The 12552-nt window shown below is 58.6% G+C and overlaps 1 protein-coding gene across 1 annotated transcript in view; it reads left to right on the top strand.

Moving 5' to 3' along the window:
• Nucleotides 1-3: 3 nt before the first annotated feature.
• Nucleotides 4-12552, top strand: part of Plxnd1 (plexin D1) — a 39497-nt gene continuing 26948 nt past the window's right edge. Inside the window, exon 1 of the mRNA XM_055604207.1 lies at nucleotides 4-1320. Coding sequence (XP_055460182.1) covers nucleotides 4-1320 — 1317 coding nt within the window. The remainder of the gene's footprint in view (nucleotides 1321-12552) is intronic.

The following is a 12552-nucleotide window of genomic DNA, read 5'->3' as shown; positions in this document are numbered from 1 at the left end:
CGGATGGCTCGTCGCGCCGCGGGCGGCGCACCCCCTAGCGCCCGGGCCGCCGCGGCCGTCCCCCTGCCTCCGCGCCCGCACTCGCGGGGCCCCGGTCTGCCGCCGCTGCCCCTGCTGCTGCTGCTCGGGGCGGCGCGAGCCGGCGCCCTGGAGATCCAGCGGCGCTTCCCCTCGCCCACGCCCACCAACAACTTCGCCCTGGACGGCGCGGCGGGCACCGTGTACCTGGCGGCCGTGAACCGCCTCTACCAGCTGTCGAGCGCCAACTTGAGCCTGGAGGCCGAGGCGACCGTGGGGCCCGTGCCGGACAGCCCGCTGTGTCACGCCCCGCAGCTCCCCCAGGCCTCGTGCGAGCACCCGCGGCGACTCACGGACAACTACAACAAAATCCTGCAGCTGGACCCGGGCCAGGGTCTGGTGGTCGCGTGCGGCTCCATCTACCAGGGCTTGTGCCAGCTGCGCCGCCGGGGCAACATCTCGGCCCTGGCCGTGAGCTTCCCGCCGGCCGCGCCGCCCGCCGAGCCGGTCACCGTGTTCCCCAGCATGCTCAACGTGGCCGCCAACCACCCCAACGCGTCCACCGTGGGGCTGGTGCTGCCGCCGGCCTCGGGCACGGGGGGCAGCCGTCTGCTCGTGGGCGCCACGTACACCGGCTACGGCAGCTCCTTCTTCCCGCGCAACCGGAGCCTGGAGGACCACCGCTTCGAGAACACGCCCGAGATCTCCATCCGCTCCCTGGACGCGCGCGGGGACCTGGCCAAGCTCTTCACCTTCGACCTCAACCCGTCCGACGACAACATCCTGAAGATCAAGCAGGGCGCCAAGGAGCAGCACAAGCTGGGCTTCGTGCGCGCCTTCCTGCACCCGGCGGCGCCCGGGCGCGGCGCGCGGCCCTACGCCTACCTGGCGCTCACCAGCGAGGCGCGCGCGGGCGACAAGGACAGCCAGGCGCGCAGCCTGCTGGCGCGCATCTGCCTGCCCCGCGGCGCGGGCGGCGACGCCAAGAAGCTCACCGAGTCCTACATCCAGCTGGGCTTGCAGTGCGCGGGCGGCCCGGGCCGCGGCGACCTCTACAGCCGCCTGGTGTCCGTCTTCCCCGCGCGCGACCTCTTCTTCGCCGTCTTCGAGCGGCCCCAGGGCACCCCGGGGGCCCGCAACGCCCCGGCCGCCCTCTGTGCCTTCCGCTTCGCCGACGTGCAGGCCGCCATCCGGGCCGCGCGGACCGCCTGCTTCGTGGAGCCGGCCCCCGACGTGGTGGCGGTGCTGGACAGCGTGGTGCAGGGCACCGGGCCGGCCTGCGAGAGCAAACGCAACATCCAGGTACGCCACGGACGCGGGATGGAGATGGTCCCCCGGGGGCGCGCTGCGGCCCACGGGGCCGGCCCGGGAAGCGTGCTGGGTCACAGGTGCAGGTGCGCGCACCTGAGTGTGTGTGTGGGGGGGGAGGTCCGGGTTGCCAAGGTGTCCAGGTGTTCCCCGGAGACGGCGCACCTGCAGCTCAGGTCTGCAGGTGGGAGCCACAGGTGCGCGCTGAGCCGGCGGAGGGAGTGACACCAAGAGTGTGCTTGGGGGAGACTGAGGGTGCCCTGAGGACCTGCCGCCGCGCCCTGGCAGATGGGGGGGGGGGGGGGTGTGGCGGCAGAGCCCTGAAGATAAAGGAAGGGTGGGATGGGACGGCTGACAAGTGACAGCGGCGCCCGCCGGAGGTCCCGAGAGCCTAGACGTGCTGGGATGTAGATTCCCAAAAGCAGCGTATGTCGGGGGACACTAGTTTGGGGAAGTGATTGGGTCCCTGGAGAGGTCACATGGTCGGCAAACAGGTGTGTGCTCAAGGCCATTCGGCAAATGGCAACTGAGCACCTAGGAGGTGGCTCGGCAGACCAGCCACCACCAACGCCGGAACGTTTAGGGCTTCGGTTCTCAACCCGTGGGTCCCGACCCTTTGGGGGGGTTCCCATATCAGTTGTACTGTCTATCAGATGGATTTACATTACGATTTCTAAGAGCAAAATTACAGTTATGAAGTAATGGAATAACTTCATGACACAACTCGAGGAACTGTATTGAAGGGGCGCAGCATTAGGAAGGCTGAGGACCGCTGCCTTAGCCTAAGGGTGGGTTCTCGTTGCATTGTACCTACAAACGAAGGAGGTGCAGGGGTTTTAAGGGATGCTCAGAGTCACGAAGCTGGGAACTAGCCGAGGTGGGGCTTGAACACAGGCTGTCCGGCCTCAGCGTGTGTCTGTGGTGCTGGGTCTTTGCCGCCTCACAGATGTGGAATGGGGGGCATCCAGGCAGCGCAGCCGGACAGATGGGACCACCGAAGGTGGGAAGGAGTCTTTGGTGGAACGAAGAGCTGTAGGGCTGAGGGTGAGGTGGGGCGTCAGGGTGGGCGGTGGCAAGACAGCCAAGTTAGGAATCGCCGTGTGGGTTGGCCTTGGCCAGTCCCCACAGAGGATTCCTCATCAGAACTCACTTCCTTTTGGCTTCAGAAGGTGGGCTTGTTGGTTCTCTTTTTCCACCCTAAGACGGCACTGACTTTGCAGAGGGGCCAAGCCCGGCGTTCTGTGCTCGCTGGGGCCCCCTGCCTTATCCCTTTCTCTCTCTGTGGTCCTCAGTGTTAGCCAGACTCTCCCCCGTGGGCGTGCCCAACACTGGGGCTTTGAGCGAGCCTAGATTCCTTCCCTTGGCAAAGACTCCCACAGCTGCCTACCACCCCTGCCGGTTGACCCCTCACAAGGAAGGTCATGGAGGGTGAGAGGCAGATGGACTGTCTGAGGCTTACAGCCTCAGCAGGGTCAGGCTCCCTGTAAAGTCCTGGGGTGAGGGCAGCCACCGTTCTCTACGTGAGCCACAGCCTTTCCGTGACTCTGCCTGGCTGGATCTGGGAGCTGGGAGAGCAGGAAGGGGGAAGCTCTGTGGGCAGGGGAGGCAGCCCTTTGTGGGCCCCTAGCTGATGAAGGGTTCTGTGGGATTCCTCGGGCTGCCTGTCCCCTCCCCCTCCAGTAAGATCTGTCCTGATTCCCACGGTCCCTGGTGCCCCCCTGGGCCGGCACAGTGACTCACCCGGCTGAAGGCAGCTGGGTTGTCCTGGGTTGTCGCTCTCCCTATGGGGGCAGGGCCTCTCCAGGGAAAAATAGCCCCAGGGCAGTGTAGTCTAGGCCTGCTCCTCACCCCAAGGCCACACAGTCTCCCTGCTGGGGCCCTTCTAGATCAGTCTGCTGCATTGTCCCCACCCAGCTCCCAGCTGTGGGCATAGGCGAGGCCCCCTGGCCGGACCCCCAGATAGTCCCCACACCCCACCCTGGGACTGGACCTGCAGCAGGGCATTGTGTTTGCTGTCCCTGCTAGGCTGTTGCCAGCTCCCCGCTCTGTGGCTTGATGAGGCAACAGATTCTTCTGAAGCCTCAATTCTCTCCTTTCTACAGTTAGGGTAACGCACACAGCCTTCCGCAGAAGCATTAGGACCAAATGAGCAAGGAAACCACAAAGCCAAGCGCTTGCTGCCTCCACAGCACTCATTGGTGGGTTGTGCTGTTCTCACCCCTGGGGATTTAGTTCGCTCTTACTGGGTTCTGGGCAGTCCTGGAGAATGCTGTCCTCGTTAGGCCTGCCCCACAGTTGTAAGACCCCCACCACCTGCACCTGCAGCCCCATGAGGGTTCCCTGGATATTTACCCCCCCCCCCCCCCAGTGTTATGAGACCTTTGCTTTCTGGGGACCTTTAATGGTTTCTGGCCTCCTAGACAACACAGGGACCTATGGATGGGCGGGGTCTCGTGAAGCCCGGGACAGTTTTAGGCTCCCTGAGTGATGGGGTTACAATCATGTGCCACCACGCTGAGTTTGCGTGCCCCTGAGTATTAAACCCAGGGTCTAGGTGCACGCTGTGCTAGGCAAGTGCTGTGTCAACTGAGCTACATCCTGTCCCAAGTGGAGTCATCCTAAGAGCACTGGGGGTCCCTGTGGGGATTCGATGAGATAGGCATATTGTTCGCCCGTCCTCACTAAGCACAGGAGTTGGCAGCTGTGTAATCTAGAAAGCCCACGATGGCTGTCAGGGAGGAGGGACCCACAAAGAACAGCAGTCAAGCTGCTCTGCCTAAGATGGTCCCTGGAACCTGCCCTGTTCTGGGCCTGCGTTCCCTGTACTGCCGCTACAGAGTGAACTGGCTGGGCCTGTGCCTTGGGTGTGGCTAGCTGGGACCCTCAAAGCCTGTCCTGTCCGGCACCAGGTGGAGGGAAAGAAGGTTGTTAGGTGGGACCCCCTCCCCCCACACCACAGTGTGTGTGAAGGGAAAAGCGTGATAGGCAGTTGTATGCTATTGGTGGAGAAACTGAGGCAGGGAGTGGCAAGGTGATGCTGGCTGGATGTGACTTCTTTTCCTCAGACTGTAAATGACCATGACGTGTGTGTTCTTAAGTTTCGGGACAGCGCAGCAAATGCCTGGTCTGCTTTTTCATGGTATCTTTTTATAGTAATGAAAGGAGAAAAAAAAATCCCCAGGCAGTTTTTAAAGCAGGCATGATGTGGGTGGCGCGCGACTTGGGAAGGTATTTTCTACACCAATTTCAGGGCTGAGATGGCAGGTGGTGGCAGAGAGAGAGAGAGAGCTTCCAAGACAGGCTTTAGGTTTGGGAAGGGGTTTGAAGTCAGCACCCTCTGTCAAGGAGGCAGCAGAGACTCTTGTGGGATTTAGGAGAGGGCCTGGCTGGGATAACCCCTCCTGGAAAGACAGGTGCCCCCCCCCCACCCCGGTCGGAGACTGCCCGGCTTCCCATGTAAGCAGGGACAAAGCTGAGCTCCGTCCTACCCATATGCTATGCAACCCAGGACCTTCCCTGTGCCTCAGGCTTCCTCATTCTAACGGAAAGTCTGTGTCTCCTTTCAGAGATGTGGGTCAAAAAATTTCACATGCTGCACCCAGTTAATGGCGGGGGGGGGGAGAGTCTGTGTGAGCACAGCAGGCTGGTGTGTGGAGCAGACGGCAGGTGCTCAGAGGAGGGTGGGCCGGGCCCTTGCAGCTGATGAGCTCACACCTGACTCTAAGGGAGCCAGGTTGAGGCGGAGAAGTATAAAGAGAGCATAGGCAGGCCCTATCCCAAGCACAGCTCAGTGGGATGGGCAGACTGCAGGTGAGCCAGGCCTGCTGTGCATCAACTCAGGAGGTTTGTTTGTTTGTTGTTTATTGGGGCGGAGGCTAGGCAGACCCAGAACCTGGTGCCTGCTGCTAGGGAAGAGCTTGTCATTGCCGAGTTCTCTCTGCCAACACTCAGGCTTCAGCCAGTGAGGTTTTCAGTGGGGGAAACTGAGACCCAGAGAGGGCAAGGGACTTGCCCAGGGTCACACCGATCACCAGACTGCTGGCTGGCTCTAGACTGTCAGCTGAGAGCCCAGGGTGCCTGGTTTCCCCCGTGGCTGGAATGAGTTCATCTGGGCAATTCCCCGATGGAGGGAGGCTGGCCCGCACAGCTCCTGGGAGACAGATAGGGAGGATGGAGTGTGCGTAAGGGCTGGGTGCTGAAGCCTCCCGGCCCAGAGGGGACCTGAGGGCATCTGGCCGTGCTCTTCTCTGAAAATGCAGCCTCTTAGCTGGGTGCCATGTGGTACAGCTGTGATCCCACCACCTGGGAAGCAGAAACAGGAGGGTCGTGAGTTAGAGGCCATTCTGAACTGCCAGGGTGAGACCTTGTCCCAAAACAAAACCAAAACCAAAAGTGAAGGAATGTCTCTTCTGTGGAAGGGGTGAGGGCCCCAGGCCCTGGGAAGATGTTCATGCACTTATCAGACAGTAGGAATGTAGACTGGGCAGGTTCCCTTTGTTCTTGCCAGTGGGGTCTTGAGTCACCTGTGTTGGGGACAGACTGGAGGAACCGATCAGGGAGCTGTGGATGGATGCCACAGTCCTCGACACAGCCACAGCAGAGGCCCCTGTCCACTCAGCTGGTAGCCTTGTTCATGAAGTTTAGGGAGCTCAGGTTCTAGAGCCTGCTGCGGTATCTGAGCTGGACCATGGATTCACAGAGTCACTGGTTTAGCCACCCAAATTACAGCTGTCCCTCTGTAGTTAGTGAAGTTTCCCAAGAGTTTGTTCTGTGCTGGGCATTTTCAAAGTACCTCACCACCCGACTCCACCCAACCCAATAAAATGGCTTTTATCTACACGCCAACGTCCCGTGTCTTCCTCTGTCACCCCCCACACACACACACCTTATTTTTTTCAAGACAAGGTCTGTCATTGAACCTTGGCTAGACTGGCTGACCAGTGAGCTCCAAGGATCCTCGTGCTTCAGCCTCCCAGTGCTGGATGATAGCTGTGAGGAGGCCGTATCCGGCTTTTCATGTGGGTGTGCTGGCGATCTGAACTCAGAGCCTCCTACTTGTGCATTGAGCACTTAAAAAAAAAAAATGAGCCTGTTTTAAAGGTGGGGACATGGAGCTTAAGAATGGCCTAGGTGGCAGTGAGTGCTCCCAGGAAGCCTGCAGAATTGCCCTAAGTCTAGAGTCAGAACCCTTCAGCCACCCCTAGGTGTAGGGCTCCTGCCCCTCCCTCCGCCTGCCATCTTTGCTGGCTTGTCTTGTCCTGTGTCTAACTCCTGGGGGCATCCCTTAGGGATGGGACTAGGCTTTTTGCATGGCCCAAAGAGAGAGGGTAGACCCTGCCCCAGTATCCCACAGTCCTAGAACCCTCAGAACCACGCTGCCCAGTGCTGAGCCTCATCCGAGAACAGGAGGGCTTCCTGGAGGTGGTGGCTCTGGACAGCACCTGGAAGATGGCTAGGCAGGGAAGGAAGGAATCATGACAGGGACAGTGTGGTGGTCAAGATAGCCAGCAGGACTAGGACTGAGAACAAAGGTGGTGACTGTGGACCAAGTTCTTAGACACCGTCCTGCTGGCCCTGGGGGCCTGTGTGGCTTTGGAGGATGACGACACACGGCCTGTTTGGCTCTGGAGAAGTCCTGGCTGCCACCAGGTGCCGGCCAAATTCCTCTGGGATGGCTGCACTAGGTGATCCCCGAAGGCCGCTCCAGCTCTGACAATGGTGTGAGCATTGCCATGGAAACCAGCTGTCCCCGAGTGGGGACAGCCCCAGGAGCATCTCTGAGCGCCAGAAACAGGATCCTGGCCACCCCAGAATGCAGCTTCCTCTTGTCAAAAAAGCCCATGTTGGGGCCACCCAGGTGGGTATCTTGTGGCCCGGCTGGAGTGGATTCCTCTGGTGCCGACACATGACGCCACCAAACCCCCAGGCAGCCAGGCCCTTGCCCTCCCCATGCACCGTCCTCAGCCCCAAACCCCATAAATCACATACTATGGAGGAAGGAAGCACGAGGCTCCGGTCCAAGGCCTACACAGCCCCAGAGGGCCGATCACCGCAGCACTTCAGGCCCAATCAGTAAATAACAGAGCTGCGTGCAGTAGCCTTGAGTGGAGGCCTCAGGCTGGAGCCGAGCTGGGCGCTGGCCAGCTGCCTGCATGGGCCATCTCAGCCTCGTTTTGCACGCTGTGTTGTGAGGCAGTGAGCCTCTGTTTCTCCAGCTGGCACCCCAGGGCTTCCCAGTTCCAAGTGGCTGTGACAGTGGCAGCCGTGGGGAGCTCCGGACCCAGGGCCACAGTCTGCAAAGCCAGCTGGCCTGCCTGGGGCCTAGGAGCCCCAAAGTGTGTCAGTGCCCAAGGGACAGGGGGACTACAGGCCGCTAGAGAGGAGGAGGGAGGCTGAGCTGCAGAGGAGGTGTGAGACTCATTCTGTTCCCCAGCCCTCAAGGGACCAGTGGTGGCCAGCCCGGGAGACACAGCTGGTCCCCTGCAGTGAGGAAACAGCAGAAAGCCATCTTGCTGGAGAAGGCCTGCCTACTGGAGATAGCTGGGGGTGGGGGTGGGGCTCAGCTAGGGAGAAACGTGGTGCTGCTTAGCCCACACCCACTCCGTTCCTTGGGGGTCAGTAGGGGTGTGGTGTGTGTCTATGTGTGCTGAGGACAGGGCCGGGGAATGAGAAACAGTCTGGAGAAGGGGGTAGCTGGGTGTCTGGCCGGCTGTGGCCAGCTAGGCTGAACAACCACCATCTGAGTCAGCCCTCAGGCCGCCAAGTCCCTACTGTACAGCGTGCTCTCCCAAGAACCCACAGGGACACCTGATGGCCGGCGGTCACCTGGCAGGGTTTCCTCATCCTGACTCCACTGATGTTCCCAGAAGCACCTGGGAATATTTGCAGCACCTGTGAGCCTAGGACCTCCCGTAGTCTTGTGTGGCAGGTGCCTTTCTCAGTCTCAGGAAGCCAGCGAATGGCTGGGCTGTGCGTCTCAGGGAAGCCCCTGCCCTGCTCTGTGCTGGGCAGCTCTGGCTGCTCCCTGAGGGAGGCCTCTTGATGGCCTTGGGAGATACAGAGTCTTCTCGGCAGGAGCGGTTTCCTCCGAGGGAACTTTCCAGAGGCGAGTCTGTCTTCCCCTCCCCTGGCCTGAGCTGGCACAGGGCAGGCTTAAGGAATCCTTTCGTGCCTCAGTTTCGCCCTCAAGTGTGGCACTGCCTACTCGGAGCCACCATGTTCCAGAGGGCGGGCGGCATGTGCTGAGGCTGGAAGGTGGGGGGGTGAGGGCTAGGTCTCCTGGAGGTGAAGCTCTCTGCTGATGATCACCTATCTGTGCAAGCTCCAGAGTCTTCCTCTTTTTCCTGAGACAAGCAGTAAGGCCAAGAGCAGAGGACCCCAGCTGGCTGGCTCTGCAGGAAGCCACCGCCTGCTGTGTGACCCCTTTTCCTGAGCCTGCCACCTCCAGACCCCCAGGAGAACCCTGCCCTGTCCAGCCCGGGTCCCTGTCCTTGTCCTTTTACGGAGATCAGAGCTTGAGAGTCTAGGAGGTGTGGTTCCACATGGGGCAAAGATGAGAGAGGGGTTGGCCAGGACACATGTCAGACAGGTCAGGGTCACTTTGAGACAGCTCCTGTTTATACTGACCGCGCTGGAGTCCCACTGGAGGCTGCTGAGCTGCAGAGGGCTCATGGCCTACTTTGCAGTTGTGTGCATGTGTGTGTGTGTGTGTGTATGTGTGTGTGTGTGTGTGTGTTTTAATAAGCATCTTATTTGAAATAATTTTCGACTTATAGGACTATAAGTTGTGAAGGCGGGAAGGGCAGCCCCTGTGTCCCTCTCCCGCAGCCCCCTTTGCTGGCATCCCACACTACCTTGGTCTGTTTGTCAGAGGTTGCTTCGGTATTTGGGGTGCCATTCTCAGCTAAGCTGTGGAAGCTCCCTGTGGGATGGGGTGTGGCTCCCACAGAGCCCCTGTCTTACAGACTCTACCCCAGCACAGCAGAGAGAGAAAAAATCTCCCAGTGGCTGCCATGGGGGTGGTGAGAGGGGAGTTCTGGGCAGCCCAGTAGCTGTTGTCACCCCACTGTCAGCTGTGTGACACTTCTGAGCAATTGTGGGCCTCCGACAGGAAGGTGTCCCTAGGCCATGGCCAGCTGCACAGTAGGCACCTGGGATGGAACCTGACGACCGTGGTTGTCATGTCTCATCTTCTGAGTGCCTACTGCGGGGTTAGAGAGGTCTGGCAGGGTCTGTGGGCAGGATATGGCAGGCGTACTGTAAGGCCTCCTGTAGCTGGCTTCCTGGGAGAGAAGAGCCGTATTCAGCTGCAATTACTGAAGGAGTGAAATCAATAGGGCAGCCCTTTAATGGAGAGTGGGCAGCTCGGAGCTTGGCCCCAGGAGGCGGCCCACTCTGACGGGAGGGGCTGTGTGCTCTCAAGGAAGAGCAGAGAATAGCGGCCGTTCCCTGCCCCATTTCAGAGAGGGACAAACTGAGGCTCTTAACAGCCTCGAGCCAGCTTACAAACTCGAGCCAGCCGCTATTGTTTGTCTTGCCCCAAACACCTGCCCGCCCTGTGCTACGGCACACAATACCATGAACTCTCCTGCTCGTCCAGCACCCCTCGCTTCACTGCCTTCCATCGCTCTGCTTGGAAAGGAAGCAGCTGGGTAGCATCATTCACACCTCACTCTAAGTGAACTTCCCTTCTGTAGTAAGTATTCACCCACCCCTCATGCAAATGATACACCCGAACGTCACAGAGGAAAGTGTGTGTGCTCGCGTGCGCACATGTGTGCGTGTACACATGCACGTGGAGGCCAGAGGGCCACCTTGGGTGTTGTCCTCACTGGTTTCTCAAAGTGAGCTAGGGAACTGCAAGGAGCCAGCCACACGTCCCCGCCTCCCAAATTCTGGGAGTACAAGGGAAAGTCTCCTCGGCAGTCAGTGGCCGCTGAAGGAAGGACCAGCGGAGGGGCGTGGGACACCGAGGGGTGTGTTTGGGGGGACAGTGAGGCCTAGAGTGTGGGTGGTGGGCAGAATGGAGGCAGGCCCCTTTGGCAGGGTGAAATCCCTCCTGCGCTGTGGGGACAGTAAGGCGTGTGTCACAGGGAAGGGTGTGCTAGGAATAGGTCAGAGTGTGTGTGGGTCCACCTCAGTGAATGAGGTGCTAGGGGAGAAATTCCAGGCAGTGGGGCCCACACCCCTAATCAGTAAGACCACCCTCAGGACCTCTGTGGGTGTCCCAGCCCTGTTCCTGCGTGAGCTACCTGGAGTCTGAGGGCTCCTGGCCCAGGCAGACAGCTCTTCTCCCTACACAGATCATGCAGCCCCCAAAGCTCACTTCTCCTTTAAAAAAAAAAAAAAAAAGGAAAGAAAGAAAGAAAGCTTTTTTTTTTTTTTAAAGATTTTATTTTTAGGATAAGAGAGAAAAAAAAAAGGAGGTTGGGGGAAAGGCTTTTTCGAAAATTCCTTCGGCACAGAATTAATGGCTTGTGAACGTCAGGGCGGGCGGCGGGAGTCAGTTCCCAGCCTTTCAGCAGCCTCCCCTCTTACCGCGGCCCACAAATCACCCCCAGCCCAGCATGGGCTCTGCCTTTCCCAGGACCCACACCCCGCACCCCAGCTGGACAGCCTGGCAGGACTCAGCAGAGAACCCGGGGGGGGGGGGGACCCCAGAGCTCACATCCCACAGTGGGGCTTTGCAGCTTTAATTTAAAAAAAACAAAACAAAAAAAAAAACAAAAAACAAGAACTTATTGAATGACGCAAGTAAGTAATCTGTATTCAGTGGAGAAAGTTATGTAAGTTGTGGCAGCTGCGGCCTCAGTGGGATGGGATGGCCATAGCCCTTGTGGTACAGGACAGTTGGGGAGGAGCCCAGCATGGGGGACAGTTCAGAATCCGCATCAAGGTCATCTCAGCTCACGTACACCCAGGATGAGGGCAGGTAGGTTGGGGCCAAAGCACAGGTCAGAAGGAGCCAGCAAGAGTGACATGACAGTGAGTTTGTTTGTTCATCTCACTTAATTTAACTCTGTCAGCCGAGGTCTAAGATTATTAAATGGAAAATTCCAGAAATAAACAGTTCACGATCTTGAGATCGCCTGGCGTTCTGAGTACCGTGATGGAGCCTTGGGGTGCCCGTCCCTGGCCTGCATCTGAATCTGGGCTCTGTCCACCAGCGTTTCCACCCTGCCTAAGCTACCCACCCGGCAGCTGCTCGGTAGTCATGGTTACTGAGCTCCCATCCCCAAATGCCAGAGCTTTGTTTACGTGACCCTTATTTTTCTTAAAGTGCAAATACACGATGGTGGCAGTTTGGCCCATCACGAAAAGGCCACGAAATGCCTGCTTTGAGGGAGAGGGAAAGGGTGAAAATTCTTGACTTAAAGCTGCCAAGGTCTGTGGTACAGTAAGATTGCAAGCCGGAGCCCACACTTAGCACACTCATTGCAGTGTTCTGTTGTTCCATTATTGCAGCTCTTAAGAACTCTTATAGGGAGATACATCCCCGACTGTGTATAGGACTTGGCCCTTGTGTCTTCCGACATTCCCCTGAGGACTGGGGACGTGCTCCCGTGGGGTTGCTGCTGCACAGCAGTGCGGTAGACAGTGATGAGAACAGAAGATGGTCCTGAGGTGGGACCAGCTTGTTTGGTTACAGACATACAGGTTAGACAGCGGGAATGGAGACCTGAGGGCGCTGAGGGCTGGGGCCAGAGAAGCCCAGTTGAGGTGGGTGAGGCCACAAGCTTGAGCGTAGGCAGCCTAGCCTGTGTGTGTTGGGTGAACGTTCTGCCATGGAACTCCACCTCAGACTCTACCCATGTGGGAGCGTGTGTCAGGAGGTCAGCGGGCAACTTTCAGGAGTCTGTCCTTGCCTTCCACTTTGTGTGTGACGGTGACTCTCTGGTTCCTGGTGTGAGCTTTGCCTACCTACCATCTCTCCATAAGAGGACGGGATTACAGATGTGCACCACCGTGCCTGGCTATTTCCGTGGGGTCCACAGACACGCACACTCCAGTCATTAGGCCTGTGTGGCAGGAGCTTGTGCCTGCCGAGCCAACTCGCCAGCCCCCGTTGGTCTTTTTTTAAATTCACTTTTTTAGTTTTTCTTTTTAGATTTTTTTATTTAAATTATCTTCATACAATACATTTTGATCATATTCTTCCCCCCTCCCAACTCCTCCCAGATCCCCCCTACGTTTCTACCTACCCAATCTCTCTCTCACTAGCTTGGA

The sequence above is a fragment of the Psammomys obesus genome, unplaced genomic scaffold (genome assembly GCF_907164565.1).
Source record: "Psammomys obesus unplaced genomic scaffold, mPsaObe1.curated_primary_1811, whole genome shotgun sequence".
Classification (NCBI taxonomy): Eukaryota; Metazoa; Chordata; class Mammalia; order Rodentia; family Muridae; genus Psammomys; species Psammomys obesus.
This window is presented reverse-complemented; position numbering and strand designations above follow the sequence as displayed.